Raw genomic sequence first — 21,707 nt, forward strand, 5'->3', positions numbered from 1 at the left:
CCGCCGGCAGCGTCACCTACAAATTCAATAGCCACATCATACCAACAGTACAAATTTATCATGAACGTATAATGTAAATAATAAAGTATATCCTTTTTTTGTAACCCACCATCGTTGATGGCTGAGCCTTGAGGCCGGAGAACTGAGGGGGGGCCGAGGCCATAACCGCGGACGCAGAGATGAGCTTGGCAGCCATTTTCTCGCCCTGAGAATTTCGCTGAGGGATCAAGTTTTGACAAAGTTTTCGTTAGGAGAGAAATCTCTTTTTTAAGACTCACAGGAGAGCAGGGCCCACACGAGGAGGTTGTGGCCTGTACACAAGCCCATGGATCGCGAAGAGATGCCGTTTGCTGACGTGGGAGGCCCTGGTTAGCTTACGGGCCTGTGCAGATTGGATAAGGTTTTTATTTTCCGGGCTGATATTACTGTGGACTGTTTTGACCTTTTTGGGTATTTACTATTTACTGTTTTCCCTTTCTATGTTCAATTGGGTTGGGCTTAACCCTAGGATGGAGAACAAATCAGCCCGTTACAATTGGGGTCCGACTCGTTTTGGGCTTTTGGCTCATAATTGCCCGAATTTTTAGCACTCCGAATCCGATGACCGTTGGTGGAGATGAAATTAGTAAGGGCTAACTGCATGTTAGTCCCTTACATCATTCTTAATTGCCACAGAGTCCCTCGAGTCTTCATTTTTATTGACAATGCTGATTAGGTAAGTTATTAATTTGGGTGGAGTTCCGTTAACTCAAAGAGAAATGGATGAGCTTCTCGTTAGTACCCCCACCCAAACACCCCCCAAAGCTCGAACTAGAGTTGTTCCAAAGGTTAAATTTCCTCGAAACCTATATAATCCTCTAAAGTCTTCATTACATTCCATTCATCTTCATCCCTTCTTACTTTCAAAACTAAAAGAAGTGCTTTCAGGGGAGTACAAATCGTACATGAGTGATTTTACATGTTGGGTTAAGGCTTAACCCCACTGCAGTTAGAGAAATTAACATAATCCTTAACAGAGGGACGAGTTCGCAATAAAATGAAGATTCGAGGAACTTTGTGGAGAATAATAATTTGAGCGACTTTTTGACAATTAAAGATGATGTAAGGGGCTAATATGCAATTAACCCAATTAGTTAGGGTTAGGGCAGGCTAAGGCACGGCGCGAAACAAACAAAGCCCACATAAAACCCTCCTCTCCCCCACCTCTCTCAATTCTCAACTGTGAATCGATCTCGCATCAATTCGAGGTGCTCTCTTTATCCTCTTTTAATTTTTCCTAGATTATTGATGAACTAAGATCGCTCTTGAGACCTCCTCACTGAGAATTTCACTAAATTAGGGTTTTGGGAAGAATTAGGGTTTTAGACTGGATCACGTTTCTGTACCATCTCGATTCAAACGCAAATCAGGGTTTTTTTTTTTTTAGATCCTGATCTTATCTTGTTGCCTACTTGCAATCGATTGATGATTCATTTTTAAATGTGAAACTGATTGATTGGTTCTGCATTGTGAGAAGATTGTATTTAGCGAGCATTTCATTTTTCAATGTTTTGACTCAATTTCTCATTTCGAAATTGCCTGTGGATTTATTTGCCCTAATTGGTAAATGCTGATCGTGATCGCTAACTTATTAGGCGTTTGCCATTTTTACATGTCAAATATATCTTTTTGCGTCTCTTTTTCGTTTTTGGAGGAGCTAATTTGTATAGAACAATTTTTCAAAATAGTCCGATTTCATTTTTTATTTTTCAAAATCGACCGTTTTTTTATTTATTTATCAAAATCGACCCGGTTTTGTGATTAGCAGGCTAATCACTATCCTAAATAGTCGGGGTTGCCAACTATGAAGCACGGACACGCATAACATGAAGCCGTGTCGTGTCGTGTCCGTGTCGGATACACGTGTCGAACACACGTATCCTATGTATTTTTTAGGATTTGCCTCGTGTCGACGTGTCGGATGGCCGTGTCGGATCCGTGTCCGTGCTACATAGGTTGCCAACCCCGACTAATTAGGACATTAATTTTTAGGGTTTAAGGCCTTTAATTAGGGTTTAACACTATCCTAAATAGTCGGGGTTGGCAACCCCGACTATTTAGGATAGTGATTAACCTGCTAATCACAAAACCGGGTCGATTTTGATAAATAAATAAAAAACGGTCGATTTTGAAAAATAAAAAGCTAAATCGGCCTGTTTTGAAAAATTATTCAATTTGTATATTCATTTTGTATTGGTTGGAGTTACTTTATTGATGGAATTTATGGAGATGATTTGCATTGAATCGATATTTGATTATCTCATGTTATTGACAGGATCTTTGTGAATGGTTTAGCAGTTGTTAGATTTAATATCTCGAGATTCATCTAGGAGGTTCTGAAAGCTCTTGTTGATGGGTGCTCCGAAGCAGAAATGGACGGCAGAAGAGGAATCAGCACTTAAAGCTGGGATTGCCAAACACGGGACCGGGAAATGGTGCACAATATTGAAAGATACTGAATTTAGCCATATCTTATATTCGAGGTCGAATGTTGATCTTAAGGTAGTCGACTTGATGCGTTGGCTAAGTTTCTTTAGAGTGGTTGTCATGGCTTATGATTGTGAATTGTTGTTCTTTACACTTTTGCATTTCTGTAGGACAAATGGCGAAACATTTCTATACCATCTGGACGGGGACCTCAAAGAGCTCCTATGGCGGTGAAAGGTAGTACCCGACAGATTCTTAAGAATACGAACAGGCAGATGGCCCTTGAGAATGTTGACGATTACCCTGATGAGACTATTGATGTTAAGCCTCTCGCAGTATCAGCTGGATCTCCTCAGATCAACACTCCTAAGAAATCAGAGGCAAAGTTAGTGTTTCAGTTGCATTGTGAGTCATGATTGTTTTTTTCCTTGTGTGCAAATGGTCTCACACAAATTCACCCGCACCCATCCACACACACAAAGAGGAAACAATAAGTATAAGGTCACAGCTCATTTTGCCACATGAGCCACCGAGAGAATTATGTTTGTGTGGATTTTGTTGATTGTTGATCATGGAAAAAGATGGTTTAAGGGAAAAATAGGATAGATTAAATATTATCTTAGATATTATGAATATAAACCTGAATTATGAAGCTCATGTATTGAGGCTTTCCTTTGAAGATTTCTAGAAAGGACCTAGAACATGCTATCATAGAGCAGAAGAATGAATTATAAATGAAAAAATGAAAAATGAAAAATAGTTGGCGTGAGCAAATGCAAGTAAAATTAGACATCAAAACAAGAGTAGAAGCCTTGTAGCGTGCAATCAGAAATGGCAATAAATAAAAAAAGAGCAATAGGTTAGTTGATTGAAGATGGAAAGTCTAGATGCAGTTTGTTAAGCTTAGTAGTTTTCTGTTGCTGCACTTGTGTTTATTCTGTATTCATATATCTGCATGAAAGAGAAGGATCAAGGAGATTTATTGAAAATGAAGTCTAGTAATTATGCAAATTTGTCCGCAAAAGGACATGCCAGTAAAATTTCAGACTGGAAACTCACTTTTCTAACTGGAAAGCACATCTCCGTCCAATTGCAAAACTATTTGATTTTAAGCTTCACAGCAATCAATAATGTATCATGAGAACATTTTAATCTCATTCAAAGCTGAATTATGTGTGCAACTGGGTTATCTTAACATGGGGAGCTTTCTGCTTTTATGCCTGGTTTGACATCTTTCCTTCCGCATATTTGATTGTCTTCTCATTTAGTCTTCTACTGCAGGGTCAATCTTCAGATAAATCTTTGGTCAACAAACCATTTCATGTTACTACAGTTATCATGAAGAAGAGGCTGAAAATTTTCTACATTATATATACAGTTTTGTAGATTATAATCCAAGTGGATTATAATTCAAAGTGTTTGATAAACTTAGTGAATTATATTCCATATTCAATAGTAGAGTGTTTGGCAAATAAGTGGCGTATAAGACATCATTGTTGTCAAAATGATCAAAAAACATTTAATGGGGTTGGAGAGAGATAAATGGTGCTTGGACTTTTATGAAATGATGAGGGCTACATTGGTCTTTTTCTTGGTCAAACTTTATGGCCTATAAGCCACCAAAAAATAAGCTAGGGTACAAAAAATAAGCTAGGGTACAAAAAATAAGCTAGGTACCCTAGCTTATTTTTTGATGGCTTATAAGCCAAAACAAGCGATTTGCCAATCATGTAAGCCACTTTGACCACTTGCAAACGTGCTCTTACTATTCTTTTCTCCTAACTCCCAACAACAATAAGACTCCAAAAGTAAATTTAAAAGAAACTATTAATGTTGTATTTAAGTAGTTATGATGATGATTTATCTTTGAAAATAAATTACTTCTTATTAACAGTCTGATACGGGAGTGCTGTGGTTTCTCTTCCGGTGTAACAATTAGCACTACAAGCTTAAAGTGAAGGAACTTTATATTAAACTTTAGTTTTGTATAATCAAACAGTTTTGGACATAACTCTAAAGTTTATTGTTATTATTTATTTAGGTTTAGTTATTGATTTCTTTATTGGTTCCTTTGTACATGTGCAGGCTAGAGACTCTTATACTAGAAGCCATAATCAACTTGAAGGAGCCAACTGGGTCCAATAAAACAACTATTACGATGTATATAGAGGTGAATATCATTTTTCTTGGAGAAGGCCTCTAATGCTAAGTTATTTTTATAGGCCTCTGGATAATGTATAACACTACATTAACCCATCATGCTTGATTAGGTGAAAATCTCTCTCCGCGAATAGGGCTGATATCTTATTAATGCTCATAAGCTCGAAATTGGAATCCATAGTATTTCTTGCAGTCTCTGAATATTAAAAATGCTACAAAATGCAAATTTGAAAGATATTAAAGTTATATTTTCCTGTTCATGAATGGTTTTAAGTACTTTATGTTTATTATGGAATGACCAAACTTATTTGTCTCTGTTTCAAGGCCTCTTGTTCATTTAGCAGCTATGTCACATTGAAGGTAACTATGGGATAGCACCAAGTATTATCTATCTATGTTCCACAACACTATTTAGTCTTCTAGCTCTACAAATTAATTTCTAAGCTATCCTATGTTACTGGGGTACTTCTATCATGAAGTCATACCCATACCAGATACACACCCGACACTTTTCCGTACCCAAACTTCATGGACACTCTTTGATATATGCATTAATTCATGCAGACGTGATATGATATATGGTTTAATTTAAAACACTTGCAATACAGTTCTTGGATGTATATCCTACGCTTCATATCTATTTCTTGACAGGTTTGTTTCAGCCCATGCAGTAACTATGATTTAAGATGGTCATTTAAGTGTCAAGTTCAAAAACAAGTGGTTCTTAATTTATAATAATCAACATAATACAAGAAACTTAGAAATGTGATAGGACTTCTAATTCTAGTATCACATTAATTTAAAAACAACAACGATGTAATGCAGATTTATTAATTTCTATATATATGTAGCCGTGTCCCCATACTCTACATTTTACAAATTTGCCGTGTCCCGTGCCAGTGCACGTACCCCTACCTGTACCAGTTTTCATGCAACTCAGTAACTATCTTATTTCATCAAATATGTTCCTACTGGTAAACTGTTATTATGCTTGCCTCAAGAAATTGTGTCGCTGATCTGTTTTTTTCCACATTCTATTTCACTGGATCAAGCATCGACTGTTGTCTTGTTATTAGAGAGGAAGATAACTTTGTATGTCTATCCACAAACTATATGTCACTGTCACTTGTTTTTTGATGGAAGAATAAAAGTAGGGGATCTGTTCAATACTGATGCATTTTTAACTTTGCCATTGTTATAATAGTGTAATTATTGGTTACATGTGTAAGGCATAATGCTGTTAATGTATTTTTGACTCAGATGATTTTTATTTGTAATTCAGTTATATTTTCTAGAAAATATTGTTTTATTCTTTCATTGTTGGCTAGATCTTATTCGTTTTGTTGTTTAATTTGATTTGTGCAGAACCAATATGTGCCTCCTCCAGATTTCAAGCAAGCAATGTCTGGAGAATTGCAAAGATTGACTGAAACTGGTAAATTGATTAAGGTAACATGTTTTCCAATCTGCTTCAATCTATGGAAGCTGTAAATTTTGCTGCGGAAGAGCTTAGCCACAATTATTTAGCAAAGATGATATAATTGAAAAATTGCAAATTTAATGCAGATTTATTTGCTTAGTTTGCCTGGGATCTGGATGCATAGTCAAAAAGTTACCCACAGTTAAAATAAATGACATGTCCTTGGATTGGCTTGAGTTGGCTTAGTTTTTGGCCATACCCTTAGTTTTCTGCTCTCGATTGTTTACTTATAGTACTAAATGGAATAGTGTCAGCAAGTGCAACCCAGTGTTAGTTCATATTTCTGATGCTATATAAGCGTAGAGAATTCTCACGGCTAATTTCTTCTTTGTTTTCTTTATTTCCAAATCCCTTTAATATGTATCAAACATTTAGGGTTAAGTATTTAGACAATTCAGGTACACCTTTTTCCTCATAAGGTTCACCATCAGTTTTAAGATATCTTAGGACTCATGTCTTTGATTAGTTGTGTTAGCATGTAACAAGTATCAAGAACCCTAAACTCTTCAGATCTGAACATGATATATAGGCTGGAGCTGACGTGGTGGCCAATCTGGATGATTGAGGGCTCCTCTATAGCAGGGGACAAGCCAACAAGTTAAGACAAAGGGAGAATAAACACTCCATAAATTAATGAGTTAAGTTGGATAGGCCTGCATGTTTGGTGGGAAGATGCTGCTGCTATACACAAAGTGGGAAATGGCCTATTTCTTACAAGCACAAACCCTAATAATTTTCCTCAGAAAAAAAATATCTCCACAGTTGCTATATAGAGCACAATCTCACCTAAATTGGACCACTCCGTTCCTCATATCATAAACATAATTAGTTTGTTTTAATTTGTTCTGATAGTTTTTTTAGTGTATACTCATACAATCATACCTGAGCTCGACTCCCTGCGTATTCAACTCAATGCTTTGTTTGTGTAGTCTATTTTTAACTTGAGTTCTAGTTTGCTGGTTAAAGATGTATGATGAGAAGTATTTATCTTTACTAGATATGGAATTACCTTGTTAAATGTCCCAGATCAGAAGCTTAGTACATTTATATTCATATTTTCATTTACATATAAAATTGGGTTTGCAAATAGTTTGATGTGAGTGCAGAACACCTGTGAACTGTGAAGGTAAAGAGAAAAGTCAATATAATGGGTTTAAGACAAGCAACACTTTGTTGTTAAGTGCTTGAAATTGAGGAAACAAGTCAAAAAAAAAAGCATAGCATAGATGAGAACGATGAGATGTATGAGTGACAAATGTGCTAAGAGATAGTATAAGAAATGGATGCATTCATAATAAGTTAAAATAATGCTCCTTTGAGGATAGAAGGTAACAAACTGAGTTCATTTGGGCATGTCCCACGGAGGCCAATAGGTGCACTATTTCGAAGCGATAAGATAGCAGTTTACAGATTAATTAGGTTTGTAAATAGGCGTAAACAGAGATGGCAGGAGGTTTGCTAGTTATTTATTTGAACAAATTGGTCGCCCTTAACAAAAACCAATGTGAGAATACATGTAGGTGGCCTCGAATTTAAGGATCTGTTGCTGCTGTTTGCATGAAAATACAATCAAGATTTCTCAACTAGCTTTCCAGTAATGATACTTAAAAACTTCTATGTTTCTGCTGAAGCAGAGCTTAATAAAACAGCCTTTATAATAACTAAGCATGGATGCATCCCTTGTTGAGTGTTCCCTTTCAGCTTATGTAGGTTTCTGACAGCAAGGTATAAACAACATTGCTAGCTTTCCGTAGAAGATTTTAAATTAGGACTCAGTATTCATATGAGAAGTTCTGTTGGTAACTTCTTGAATGGGCTCTTCTTAAAGCATACATTCCTTTTCTGTTTGCTCACATTTGCTTAGAACAAAGTATATTTGTCAGGAAGGTGAATCAATCAATTACACTCATTGTCTTTACTGCACAGTGATTAAGGAACTTGATTTTAATCTGCTCTAATTTTCCTATGGACCTTAGTGAGCAAAGGTTAGGAAAGATTTTCCTATGGACTTTCGGTGAGTAAGGTTAGGAAAGCAGGAACCGCTGCATTATATTTTATGAAAGTCCCGTCAATGAGGTATTTGAATTGATCTGTTTTTTGCATTTCTCTGCTGATTAGATTCTACTCTATCAGGAAATGGAGCTGAATAGGTATTAACTATTGGCAGACTTTTATCCTTATTCACTTCTACTCAGAAGCAGTTTGATGTCATATCCCTTTTTCATATATTGTTCTTCCGCTTCTAGTTTGAGTATTTTGATCATATATATTATATCTAGTTATAATTTTTTCTACAGGCTAAGCATAATTATAAGGTAGCACTACGTTCAGATTTTCCCGGAGGAAGAAGCTCCAAGGTTTTACATGAAGGGAGGCAGAGGGAACCTTCTAGAGAGGATAAGGCGGGTATCAAACATATTAAAAAATTTCCCATTGATACCAACTTAGAATGGATGGAACTTATGACCGCACAGGAGGCAGCAGCAGCTGCTTCTCAGGCAATTGCAAAGGCAGAAATAGCCACGGCTGAAGCTGAAGAAGCAGTGAGACGGGCTGAGTCTGCAGAAGCTGATTATGAAGAATCACAGGCTTTTGCTGATGCAGTGGCTTTGGCTTTTCCAACAGAAATGGAATTATGATGGTGATGCTCTTGTTTAAATCCTTCTTAATTCAACATACTTATGAGCTTTACATGCCCTTCCACCAGCGAGGTTCCAAATATTTCATGATCTCTCAAACGTTTTAGAATCACACCACTGTTTGTTGAGCATCATGAGACTGGTGATTGGCAAATATTTTAATAAATATTTAGTCAATCATGAAAGTAATGCACCAATACTTTAGTCCTATGTGGGAAAATGAGAAGAGTTATTGAGGGGTTAAATGATGGGTCATGGGGTTCAAGCGTAGCATTGGCTAGCCAATTTTGGCAGTGGTTTTAGCTAAACAATACGTTGCACTCAGTGCAATGGGTTGAGCCAAACAATACGCTGCACTCAGTGGGTCCCATGACTTACATTGGGCCAAAAACGGGCTTGCAGGCAGGCCCGGGCTGTGACTATGAACTTTATGACTTAGGACGTTGAACCAAACTTTAAATCTGTCCACATTTTGACCATATTATTTATTTTCAACTTTCAAGTTCTGGATCCAAAAGAAACAGAACATGCAGTTTGCGGCATTTGCTTAGTATTTTAGGGTGTTTTGAGTCTGAATTTGCCAGTTAAAGACGTAATGCAGTTCGTCCAAGCTTCTTTTTCATCAATTACAGTAGGGCAAACTGTAGTTCAATGGGTGTGGAAAGATATATACTGACATATTGCGATAATATAAAGGGTCAAATGAATGGAATGGTGATTGGGTCTTCTTATTTTTTGTGAGATGGTATTTTGTGGATGTTTTTCCCTTCCTTGTATCTTTTCTTGAAAATATGAACATGTAATGTGTTCCCCTATTATATTTCGTATACTGTGTATTGTGTTTTTAACTACTTTTAGCTCGAAGTTCTAGCTTTCAAAGCAAAAGAAAAACATTATTCATTTGGGTCATGGATCAGGGAGATATTGAGGCTAAGAGGCTAAATGGTACTTCAAGTTTTAATAATAAGCATGTTCAATATGCACCATGCAGTGCCAAAAAATGATCAAAGCGAAGAAAAGGATAAATAAAAAGAAAGAAGCCTATTCTTTGATTCAGTTGTGTTTGGGCCTTAATACTTTGATTACATGAATTATTTGGAACGTTACAATTGCCAAGCCATAATAATTTTTACTATTTAACAGTTGTTGCCATCTTATACTTGCCTGTACTGGATTTAAACATCTCAATTAAGGTAGAGTATTGAACATTATAAATTGCAAATATGGTAACCTATCACAATTAATGATTTTTCACATAATTTCATTTCTTAATTTATCTGTCTTGTGAATGCAGATATTTGAAGTCGGATCGGATTCATCTACTATGATGTCTGGGTTTTAAGAAACAAAGTGGCTGGTCTTTTAGGCCAACTGTAGATATGGTTTAGAACATGTATAGTCCTTGTGATGCAGGATTCTTTTGAGGACTCCGAATTGGAAGTCACCCTATTTTTTGAGATCTTTGAACTTCTTAGTTTTCCTGCTTCACGTTATCAAGCAAAAGTTCGAGCAGGGCCATGGGAGGGCTTATTGAAGCGTATGAAGCTTTTCAAAGGGTTTATCTCCTTTCAAATTTGTAGAAATCTATTGGAGTTGGCAAGGAGAATTTCGGTTCCCTATCGCCGCTTGGTATGAAAGGAGATGAACTTCGCGTAATTCCTTACTTTCACCTTTATTTTTTAGTAACATGTCATCTAGATTCTTGGACGCTTTAAAGAGGAAGGAAATTGATTTCTTATTTCTCTTATACAGGACTTTGAATACGTTTCCTTGCTAGAAGGATGAAATGCAGTTTTGTTGTTTTTTTTTTGGGAAAATATAACCCATTTCTTTTACAGTAGGACGGAGTTTGTTTTGGGTTCGGCTCCTTCGTATTGTGTTTGTAGTATGTGGAAATTGCAACCTCTCTTTGTTGCAAATGTTATATTTTCTTATTTTCTCTCTGTTTTCTGGTAATCAGACGTTTGACGTTTCTTCTTTAGAATTCGAGGGCTGGAGAAAATATGGCCATGGTTAACTGTATTTGGCCAAAGCCTTTCGTTATTTTAGCTACTTAGCATCAAAATATCATCTAAAATCATCTATTGAAGCTTCTTGTGTCGGATAATTACTCTGCATTTACCTTTTATAAACAGCTTTTTATCAACTTTTGTGTTTTCCATATTAGGGAACTGATGGATAATTCCTCCGAGATATATCACATGGTTTGAAGCAAAAAAATATCTACCATGCCATTATTCATCTTTTGGGGCAGTATTAAGATTTTATTTTTAATAATGAAATGTCACCTTTAAAATAGAGCAAACCGTTGGAAGCCACCTTCAAAGTTTTTTTAATCCTTCGCTTGTACAAAACCACATTATAAGTAGTAGGGATCTAAGAGAACCACTCCTATATGGGTGAGGTGATCGAGACAGACAACTGCTTGTAAATGGTATAGATCACTCTATAAGATGTTCTGATAGAATTCTTACTCCATTATACTTACTTTTAACTTTCAATCAATCAACTTTTGTTTAAATTTTATCTTAACAATCCAAAATGTCCTCCGCCCTTCTCCCTCATAAGCTGATTTCTGTATTAAAAAAAAAGGAAAAATGCTTCTAGCCCCCAAAACACAAGAAAACGTGCTTCCCCTCAAGACTTTTTCAATGGGTGCTTTGCCCTCAAAATCGCCCGCGATTTTCTTCTAGCCCCCAAAAGGAATTCCCAAGTGTAACTCCGTTTAAACCTCACTCGAAATGCCCAAAATACCCTTCCGTTTAAAATTCCTCGTTATGAGTTATCTCCTCGTCTGTACCATGTCACCTCTCTCTTCTGCAAGCAAATTGACTCCAAAAACCCAATTTAAAACCCTATCCCTAAATCAACCGACTCCAACGCAAACCGAATCAAAGCAAAGGGATCAAAATGGCCGGCGATTCAACCCCCAAAGCTAACCTCAATGCCAACCACAGCGAAAGCGATGACACCCAGCAGTTTGAAATCTCAGAAAGAGCCCATACAACTGCAGTGCGGACTGAATCTGAAGCTGGAGCTGCGATTGCTAATGTTCTAGAGGACATCGCAACTAGCCATTCTCAACCCAGAAGCCCACCTCAAAATTTAAGTGTAGGCCCCCGCGAAGGTCTAGAGGGCAGCACCAGCACCACCGGCGCGTCCAACGATGCCACTAGAGCGCTCCTTGGTCTACAGAGAGGAGAAAAAGAGAAGCACGTGGCAGCACCCAAAAGGTAATTTTTACCGTAAGTTTTATGTTGTTAAGGTTATGGTTTGATTGATGATGCTCCTAGTCTGGTGGGAAGGTCCAAAATTACGGGTGTCTGTTAGCTGTTGAGGTTACTATTAACATGCAAGGTTTATGCTTTTATTGTTGAGGTTGTTGTTTGGTTGTTGAGGTTAGGCTTTGGTTGTTAAGGTTAGGTTTTGGTTGATAAGGTTATGGGATTGTTGTTAAGGTTGTTGGTTTATCCGCAAATTTTACAGCATAGTTGTTATGTTTACTGATTATACTCAAAAATGCTCTTGTCTTATGTTTTTGTTATGTAGAAAAAGAGCAAAGCCAACTATTATGTTGCGGCCCATCGCCAGCTTCAGTGCCTATCATGACTTCATGCAGAATTTGGTGATGCGTATGGGGCCAATGTATTTTGCGGTCTACGAAGATAGTGTATTCAGACACTACGTCCAATTTGGCCCACCTGGTGTCGATCTTCCCACCTTTGAGCACATTTTGAGTCAGTGGGACAAGAAAAGCAAAAATTCGTCTTCACTGATAAGAATGATGGAGAAGAGATCACATGCTTATTCAACCTTGAGTGGGTAATGGAGCATACATGGTTCTCCAATGAGGGGCTTCATGTTGACCACAATCGGGATAGGAAAAATAGGATTTGGTCCAGGTTTTTTGACAAACCCGAGGCTGGGGGTTCCAGCAGTATAGCTCCCCCCAAAGGAGGCCCCACCAGACGCAATGTGGAGGACCTGCTCTTGAAGCTGGTACTATCTTCTGATCGCCGAGATGTGAAGGACTTTGTCCTGCTACAGATCCTCTATCAGCTGAGCATGATTTGGTGTCCAAGCAGTGTTTCCGACGCTCCTTGGTATTTATTCAAGTACGTCGACAGCATCGAACAGGTCAATAACACTGCTTGAGGAACCTATATATTCAGTGAGACATCGGACGCGATAGAGAAGGTACTGAAGGGTGCTGAGACTATTGTGTTAAACATTTCACAACGTGATTCCCCTCGCCTGGCTGTTTCTGGGTCAAATTTGGCTGCCTACCCGTGCCCGAGTCCACATAATTATACGCTGTAGGCCGTGAGCCAGCAGAAACCATGGTGAAGATTTTGCTCTCATAATAAGAAATCAATCTTTCCCATTATTATACACCACGGAAAACCTAATAATGAGGAGGCTCTCCCTTCTGAAAAATCAAGCATTATTGTGTGCCAGTGAGGACCAGCAAGCCCCCAGACAACCTCCATTCAAAACCAATGAGTAAATACGTTCATTGGAGTAGGTGTAACGTATGCCACACGATTAGTAAACTGCACATGGTGATACGTTGTATCATCATTAAAGCTGCTTTTTCCTCGCTTTTAGAACAAAAATGATACAGGCACACCATGTGCCACACCCTCAGCCACACTCTCCTCTCTCTGCTACAGTAACCGGGGCCCACATGAGATTTATTTATAAATCTCATGTGGGCCCCGGTTACTGTAGCAGAGAGAGGAGAGTGTGGCTGAGAATGTGGCACATGGTGTGCCTGTAGTGTCACTCCTTTTAGAAACCATACATGGAATATAGATTCATGTGTATTTTTTTTGGATAAATTGCAGATGGTTAGCATCATCGCCTCTAGATTCACGTTTTGAGGAGAAAGTATCCAGCGTCCGTCCATGAAATTAAACGTGTGCATACAAAGAATGTCAATTTTTGGATCTACGCTCGACTCTCGGAGTCTAACGATCAAATAATTGATATTTTTTTGATGCACGTGCACGTAGATGGACTTGTTATTTTCTTTTCTCTCTATAATTTTTCATTGTCGAATAAACTTAGGTTCAATGGTGGCCTTTTGAAAATGAATTTTGAATAAAAAATGATTGCATGATTACATGTATTTTTATACTCAACAGATATATTACCTCACGTACGTTAGACTTTCCAAAGTTATAAATTTTGTTCGTTTTCCATAATAAAATATTAAAATAGTGCAATAATTAAGTAGCCCCCCTTTACACTGTAGAAAATATTAAATTCATACAGCAAATGATCGAATACCTGTCAACAATCAGGAAGGCCACGTGGCGCGTACTATAACGCAGATCTTGGTTGCTTGCAATCAAAACAACCTTTATTACTAACCATCACTTGTATTTAATATTTATTAATATTTAATTATTACCTCATGTTCTACCGTCCACGTGGACATGGGCCCTTAAACATTATTAGAAACAGTCAACAAAAATAACTACGGGTAAATTCGGACGGTTTTTTATTAGATTCGCGCTAGCATTGATCTTCGTAAACGTAATTTGAAAGGCAAGCAATCGTTACGCTTGATGGATTTCCTAAAATTGATTTGGCAATTCTTGCACTGTTCAGATAATTAATTAGCTAATAATTGGGTTTATGACCCCTAAGTTCCTAACAGATGTTTATACATAGAAGAGAATTGTTATGCCATAGGGGGGTTATGTGTGATATACGAGTGGCTTTTATCGGATACAATAATGTGATTTTATTTCAACTAGGTGTTGTGGCTTGAGCTAAGTAACACAAGAAGAACTTATCATTGTATACGAGAGAATCCTCTTATATGTCATATGATTTTTTTTTTGTTTCTTTACATACTAAATGCCGAAATAAAACTACATTATGTTTTTATCCGTTATTTTGTTCCGTCAAGAATGCAAGCAAAGATTTTGATAAGCTTTGTGATTTGTTCAAATGAAAATCATTAGTCTGAGATAGTCATGTAATGAGATGTGTATTTACTCATTTACTTTTCAAGTTAAATATTTGCGATAGATTGATACTATCAATATCTACGTCGATTGCGATGAGAATTACTGAATTGTTTCTGATAATATCTAAAGTTTCTAATATCTTAAAAGTTATGGGAAATTATCTGATAATCGTCCAAAGTTAAGGGAGATTTTGCTAGCTATAACTCTGTTTGTATGCGCACAACCCCAAAATCAAATAATTAGCAACAATGCTTTTTATTGAAGAAACTCAATTGAAAAACATATCATGTCAATAATTACTTTTCTAATTGTATGCAAACTTCTATATTCCAAACGGCAAAATGGCCAGATTGGTATAAATTCTTGAGGCTTGGTGACAAGTTGATATATTTTTTTTAAGTTTTGTCAGATTCGTATAAATTTTCAACTCCGGCGCCATATTGGCATTAAGTTTGGCCGGAGTTACTGTTCCGGCTAGTGTTGATGAGATTTTTTACATAAAACTCCATTATAAAAAACTTATCCTGCTCCTAACCCCCTCCCCCCTCCCTCCCTCCTCCTCCTCCTTCCTCCTCCTCCTCCTCCTCTCTTCCTCCTCCTCATCCTGCTCCCAAACATTCGCGACTACTCCAATTGGCGAACTGCTCGAATTGAAACCCAACTTCGGTGATGGGCAGATGTATAAAGGGTCGTCGAGAGGTATCGATTTGGGCAACGGGTAAGCGGGTAGAGGTGACCCGAAGAAAGTCCCGACGAGGTCGATCTGTGCCTGAATCTGGGTCAAATCTCCAGCGATATCTATGGGGGTTTTGAGATCTGGGCTCGGGAAGCCCGAGAACGAGGCGAGGCCATCGGAGTCCGAGGTGTTGAAGGGGAACGGGGAGTTGTTGTTGAGGACAGCACCATTGGCGAAGACGATGAGCTCTTGGTGCTGGACTTGGATAAGGAGGGACCAAGCTTTGAGCTCGGCGAGTCTGTTGTTTTGGACGGTGGCCGTGGCTTTGAAGGAGTTGGGCTGGGCTTTGGGGTCCTTGAGAAGATGATGGATTTGCTTGCGATCGGTGATGGAGTAGGATAACTCGATGCCGTTGCAGACCGGGGGTGTTTCTGGGGGCTGGGATTGGGTTGAGATGAAGAAGAGAGCGAGGAAGAGGAGAGAGGAAGAGGAGGAGGAGGAGGAAGAGGATGAGGAGGAGGGGGAGGGGGTTAGTAGCAGGATAAGTTTTTTATAAGGAAGTTTTATGTAAAAAATCCTATCAACACTGGTCGGAACAGTAACTCCGGCCAAACTTAAGGCCAATATGGCGCCGGAGTTGAAAATTTATACCAATCTGACAAAACTTAAAAAAAATATACCAACTTGTCACCAAGCCTCAAGAAATTATACCAATCTGGTCATTTTGCCTATTCCAAACACATGCTCTTCTCACTTTCTTTTTTCTCCCTTCGCCTAAATCTTTTTTTTTTTTCTTTGACTTTTCTGCAACAAATAAATTTGGCACTAGAACCCCATCATCCACATGCCACCGTCATTTTCATCAATAAAAAGTTTCACTATTTGTCCACTAAAAAAAATCACTAGTAAAATAAATACCTAAAATAACTGCTCTACAGTGCATTGTTGGGCACTCCCCTTAAAAAAACAAAGAAAGGACTTAAAAAGTCAAAACTCCATTTTTTTTTGTTATTTTAAAGAAAGGCTTTGGATTCTTCTCCCTCAATTTGCACCCTCTGTTATCTTCAACCCTGCAAGTAACAAAAGCAAACTAAAGAAAAAGACAGAACAGAAACTGCCCTTTTGTAGTTTTCTCTCACCCCCCACATTCTTTTTTAAATTTTTTTTGGCTTGGATGAAAATAGCGGGTGGGTTCTCTCTGAGATTTGGTGGGATTTGACTTTTGGCCCTCTTGGTGATCTGGGGTTCTTGTTCGTGTTGCAAAATTGGATTTTGATGCGAGGGTTTTTGATGGGTATCTTGAATGTGCAGTACATTTCGCTGATTTTTCAGCAAGCGTTCGGACTGTGAAGATCTTTAAGTCAAAAGATTCGTCTGGGTTTGCCTTGAATTGGAAATTGGCGCAGCATCTGTTTGATTTTAAGCGGTGCAGACTTTTATTCCTCCAATGGCCTGTATGAAGCTGGGATCGAAAGCTGACGCCTTTCAGCGCCAAGGGCAGGCTTGGTGAGTGATGACCATCCCTTTTCTTGTATTATTATAATTAGTTGATAATTTTAGCTAAGCACTGCCGCATTTCACTGTTCAGTTGCTTATTTTGACTAGCTTTGATTGTAAGCCCTTAATTTGTTTAACACTACCCTGTGATTATGTTGTAATTAGTTCATAATTTTAGTGAATCAATTTCATTGTTCTATTGCTTATTTTGACTGGCTTCGATAGTTAGCCCTTTGTTTAACACTATCCTGAGAGTATGATGGGCTGCTCTCCTCTCCTATTGCTAGGTTGAGGTTCGGAGTATTATTTTTACTTGGAAAAAATTAGTTGATTAGTAATTAGCAGATAAGGGCACTGATTTTTTTTTAAAAAAAATATTTATTTATTTTTGATGTGATCTTGTAGCCTGTTGAATGGCTTGTTGAAAGAGTATCCACACACGTTTGGCTTTAATAGCCAACCAGTTACCAGTTCATAAAGTTCATTGTTGAGAGTTCTAGTATTTCAGAAAATTGCGGAAATTTGTATGGCTCTACGCATGAAGTTCTGTTGTTTTTTCTCTGTGGTAACGATTGGTGTGTCAAGTTCTGTTTTGTGTTAACACCCTTAGGTAGTGCATCGGGTTCAACTCAGGAGTCGTAAATAATGATACTAACATTCTGGATCTTACTTTAACTTTTCAGTTTCCTCGAAATAACCCTTTGAGAAAAATAGGTGTGACTGTTTAATTTCCACGCAACCAATGAAACTAGTGGGAAAATGAGGCAAAAGGACTTTTTATTTTATTTTATTTTTATCTTTATTTTTTTTTGAGGAAAGAAGAAATGAGCAAAGAGCAAACTAGTTTTCTTTATGGTGAAACTGAAAGCCTGTTTTAAATGCATATGTGGGTGTACATACACTTGTGTTTGCGCGTCTGTGAGATTTTCAAAATTGAGAGGTGCATCTCTGTTGAATTCTAGAATTAGACTAATATACGTATGTATTATATGGTACATGCATACAAATGCAACCCTTCATATACTATTAAATTAATTTCTCTGTCTGTATAAATCTTTCTAACTAAGTGTCCTATGAAAGTACATATTCACGTCAAATCAAACTTCTGGATTGTGGTGTAATAATGTTTTCCATAAATCTGTCTGTTACGTATGCCGCCGGAGCAATTCTGATTGCTGAGGACTTACATTCATCTAAGACCTACAGTTGAGAGTTTTCCTCCTTGATATTCATGTTGTAATGTTTTGAGCCCACAACCTTCTAGGATACTGGGGGACACTAATTTTGCAGAGTCAAATACATAGACATACATGATTTTGTGTGCGTCTAAGTTATTTTACTGTCAAAGCTAATGAATGTGATATGTCTTCAATTATCACATTTCCTTAACCATCCATCGTATAACTACCACCATCAATTATATGATATGTATGCATAGATGTCGTAATGTGGGTAGGATGGTTGTTGAAGTTTCGCGCGACCCAGTTTTGCTTCTGGTTATCATGCCAAAATTAAGAGAAAAAATTGTCAATTATAGGTTAGTTTGTGATTATTTTCAATGCATGTACTAAGTTAGCTGTTTTTTCTTTTTATGTGTTAAACTGCAGGTTCTGCACAACTGGCCTTCCTAGTGACATTACTATTGAAGTAAGAGAGATTTCTTTCCATCTCCACAAGGTGAGATCTCCTCCATGAAACTAAGTTGTTTTGTTCTTGGTTTTATCATCCATTTGCCTTCTCAGAGTTGTGTATCTCATGCATAATTGATGCCTATCCAATTTCCAATCCTGATGACCTGACTCTTTCTGGCAGTTCCCTCTTCTATCAAAGAGCGGTCTTTTAGAAAAGTTGATCGAGGAGAAATCAAATGAAGAGCATTGTGTCATAAGTCTACCCGACATCCCTGGAGGAGAAAAATCCTTCGAACTTGTCACTAAATTCTGCTATGGCGTGAAGCTTGAGCTAACTGCTTCAAATGTAGTGTACCTCCGTTGTGCTGCTGAACATCTCCAGATGACCGACGAAATTGCAGAAGGAAACCTAATTTCTCAAACCGATATTTTCCTCAACCAAGTAGTCCTTTGTAGCTGGAAAGATTCAATAAAGGCACTTCAAACTTGTGACCAACTCCTCCCCTTTGCTGAAGATCTCCACATTGTGAAGCGGTGCATCGAGTCATTAGCTGTCAAAGCATGCACTGATCCTGAGCTATTTGGTTGGCCCGTGATGGAGCACAGGTCTATGCAGAGCCCTGGTGGAAGTGTGTTATGGAATGGAATAAGCACGGGAGCAAAACCGAGGAGTTTTAGCTCAGATTGGTGGTATGAAGATGTTACATCTCTGAGCTTTCCTTTATATAAAAGATTTATCTCGATCATGGAAACTCGAGGTATCAAAGAAGTGGTCATCGCTGGGTCCATAGCTTTCTGTGCCAAGAGATATCTTCCAGGTCTCAACAAAAGGCATCCAGCTCCGATAACTTTATCAGCTGCGCCGACTGAAGAAGAGCAGAGAGAGATTCTTGAAGAGTTTTGTGATCTATTGCCTCTTCAAAATGGTGTGGTATCAACTAAATTCTTGTTTGGCCTTCTTCGTAGCGCGATGATTCTGAAAGCTAGCTCTTCTTGTATGTCTAATTTGGAGAAAAGGATAGGATTGCAACTTGATCAGGCAACTCTAGAGGATTTACTAATGCCCACATTTTCTAACTCCATGGAAACCCTCTATAATGTTGATTGTGTTCAAAGGATTCTTGAGTACTTCTTAGAGATGGATCAGGCAAATGCTGGAGCCTCTCCTTCTTTGGTTGAGGATGAGCAGATGATGGGCTCGCCGTCTTTGACGCCATTAACTGCTGTTGCCAAGCTGATTGATGGATATCTTGCTGAGGTTGCACCAGATGTTAATCTGAAGCTGCCCAAGTTTCAGTCTCTGGCTGCTGCTGTGCCTGATTATGCTCGGCCGCTGGATGATGGACTTTATCGTGCAATTGATATATATCTGAAGGTAATCATCTGATCGCTGATAGTTACAGTACTTTTAAATTAATGGTGTGCACACTGACTCTTTGTTTCTCGCATCGCATTAGATATTTTCTCCCTTTACTTGAAAATATGCAGAAAAGTATTAAAACAACATTTTGATGGCTGTCTGGCAACTTTTAATATGCAATTTGCTTACAAGAAGCGATGTTCAAAAGTATCTTATACATACGTTAGCAGGTTAAGAGTTTACATTGTGTCCCACAAGTCAATATTTTGCTGTTACAATCTGTACATGGAGGTCCATAACATTAATCAATGTCATACATCTATAATTAGAAATGTCAAAATCAAATGCTTTCTAGGTTTTTAACTTCGTGTACCTCTTACTGGCAGCCAAATGACCAGCTTCTGCATGGTAATCTCACAAATGAAGTTCTTTTTTTCCCCTGAAAATTCTGACATAATACTGATACTTGATAGTGTATGTAGTAATTCATAATTGAGCCTGAAACATAGACACTCTGAAACGAGCTAAGGCTATGTCTAATTTCCAAAATTTATCTATTTAAAGTCCCTTGTGCTTCTCGGAGGCACATTCTTGAATGCACTTTTAATTCCATCATTTTGCAGATGTAAGTGAGGTATGTTTCTAAGATTTTCTAGACACAAACCTGAATGTGGTTATGTCAAACTATAGTTGTGTTTTTGGAATTGATCTATCAGCAACAATTTAGTCAGTTCACACTTTTTTTGAATTTTCTCTTGCTTGATCTTTATGACTTATGGTCTTATATAGCCCGATATAAGCTTGTCTCTATCTCCACCGTTGAACAAAACTTTTCTTGCTTTCCCTAACTTTTATGGTGCTACCTTTTGGGGTACATAACAAAACCATATTTGTATTTATTTAGTCGATTATATGCATATTAATATGCATGTGTATCCTGGCTTGAAGGTTATTGAAGATAATTTTTTCACTGTTTCATGTATAGGAAAGAACTCTCCAAAAACTTGGTTTCTCACCCATGCAATTTTTTTATTAGTTTGAATTGCATACTGCTATTGCACTACACAAATACAGCTGATGCCTCTTTAATGGGCAAAAATTGAACTAGATACCACCAACCTTCCAAATTCTTTTCACCCTAAAAAAATTACAGTATATTGCAGGTAACCTCCCTCATTTATACATTCAGTAACATTTATCACCCTTCTAGTCTTTTATTAGCACTTATCACCCTTGGATTGACTTTTTGAGAAGGACAAATTGCAAATAAACCCCCTCTCTTTCATGAATTAAGGGACCTTCAGTGCTACTGAAGGTATATACGAGTCGGGTTGTCTGCAATTTACTGAAAAAATTATACAGTCAATGGTAGTAACCACCATAGAATCAATACAAGATGACACATTCGTCTCTTAACAAATCTCTCTCTCTCTCTCTCTCTCTCTCTCTCTCTCTCTCTCTCTCTCTCTCTCTCTGCAAACAGGCACACCCTTGGCTATCAGAATCCGAGAGAGAACATCTCTGCCGTCTAATGGACTGCCAGAAACTCTCCCTTGAGGCTTGCACTCATGCAGCTCAGAACGAGAGGCTCCCTCTGCGAATCATCGTCCAAGTCCTCTTCTTCGAGCAACTCCAGCTTCGAACCTCAATTGCTGGTTGCTTCCTCATGTCTGAACCCCTTGATAGCTCAAGACCATTAAGAAGCGGTGTCATCCCCCATAGTGACGGAGGAGGCAATAATGGAGGAGGTTGGTCGAGTGCTGTGAGAGAGAACCAGGTTTTAAAAGTGGGAATGGATAGTATGAGGATGAGAGTTA

The 21,707-nt window shown here is 38.0% G+C and overlaps 3 protein-coding genes across 5 annotated transcripts in view; 2 read left to right on the forward strand and 1 right to left on the reverse strand.

The window, feature by feature from the left end:
- The window catches only part of LOC109850215 (photosystem I reaction center subunit psaK, chloroplastic), a 2,024-nt gene extending 1,775 nt beyond the window's left edge, over window positions 1-249 (reverse strand). Inside the window, exons 1-2 of the mRNA XM_020420177.1 lie at window positions 106-249; window positions 1-16 (exon numbers count right to left, since the gene is read on the reverse strand). The exon at window positions 1-16 is cut by the window's left edge and continues 28 nt beyond it. Coding sequence (XP_020275766.1) covers window positions 1-16; window positions 106-196 — 107 coding nt within the window. The 5' untranslated portion in view covers window positions 197-249. The remainder of the gene's footprint in view (window positions 17-105) is intronic.
- On the forward strand, window positions 1,172-10,688 carry LOC109848829 (single myb histone 1-like). Of its 3 annotated transcripts, XR_002248886.1 has the most exons (8): window positions 1,172-1,247; window positions 2,315-2,541; window positions 2,637-2,851; window positions 4,552-4,636; window positions 5,992-6,075; window positions 8,404-8,747; window positions 10,040-10,397; window positions 10,498-10,688. XR_002248886.1 is itself a non-coding variant. In XM_020418524.1 (7 exons), the coding sequence occupies exons 2-6, from the start codon at window positions 2,392-2,394 to the stop codon at window positions 8,743-8,745; spliced, it is 876 nt and encodes a 291-aa protein (XP_020274113.1). In that variant the 5' UTR covers window positions 1,172-1,247; window positions 2,315-2,391; the 3' UTR covers window positions 8,746-8,747; window positions 10,040-10,688. The 3 variants fall into 3 exon arrangements, 2 of the variants coding, with proteins under 2 accessions (XP_020274113.1, XP_020274114.1); XM_020418524.1 differs by having other exon boundaries at window positions 10,040-10,688; XM_020418525.1 differs by having other exon boundaries at window positions 1,177-1,247; window positions 2,338-2,541; window positions 10,040-10,688.
- The window catches only part of LOC109848633 (BTB/POZ domain-containing protein At1g30440-like), a 5,719-nt gene continuing 440 nt past the window's right edge, over window positions 16,429-21,707 (forward strand). Inside the window, 5 exon segments of the mRNA XM_020418245.1 lie at window positions 16,429-16,908; window positions 18,507-18,576; window positions 18,712-19,905; window positions 21,374-21,705; window position 21,707. The exon segment at window position 21,707 is cut by the window's right edge and continues 440 nt beyond it. Of these exon segments, the coding sequence (XP_020273834.1) occupies window positions 16,850-16,908; window positions 18,507-18,576; window positions 18,712-19,905; window positions 21,374-21,705; window position 21,707 (1,656 nt within the window). The 5' untranslated portion in view covers window positions 16,429-16,849.

This window comes from Asparagus officinalis, chromosome 7 (assembly GCF_001876935.1).
Source record: "Asparagus officinalis chromosome 7, Aspof.V1, whole genome shotgun sequence".
Taxonomy (NCBI): Eukaryota; Viridiplantae; Streptophyta; class Magnoliopsida; order Asparagales; family Asparagaceae; genus Asparagus; species Asparagus officinalis.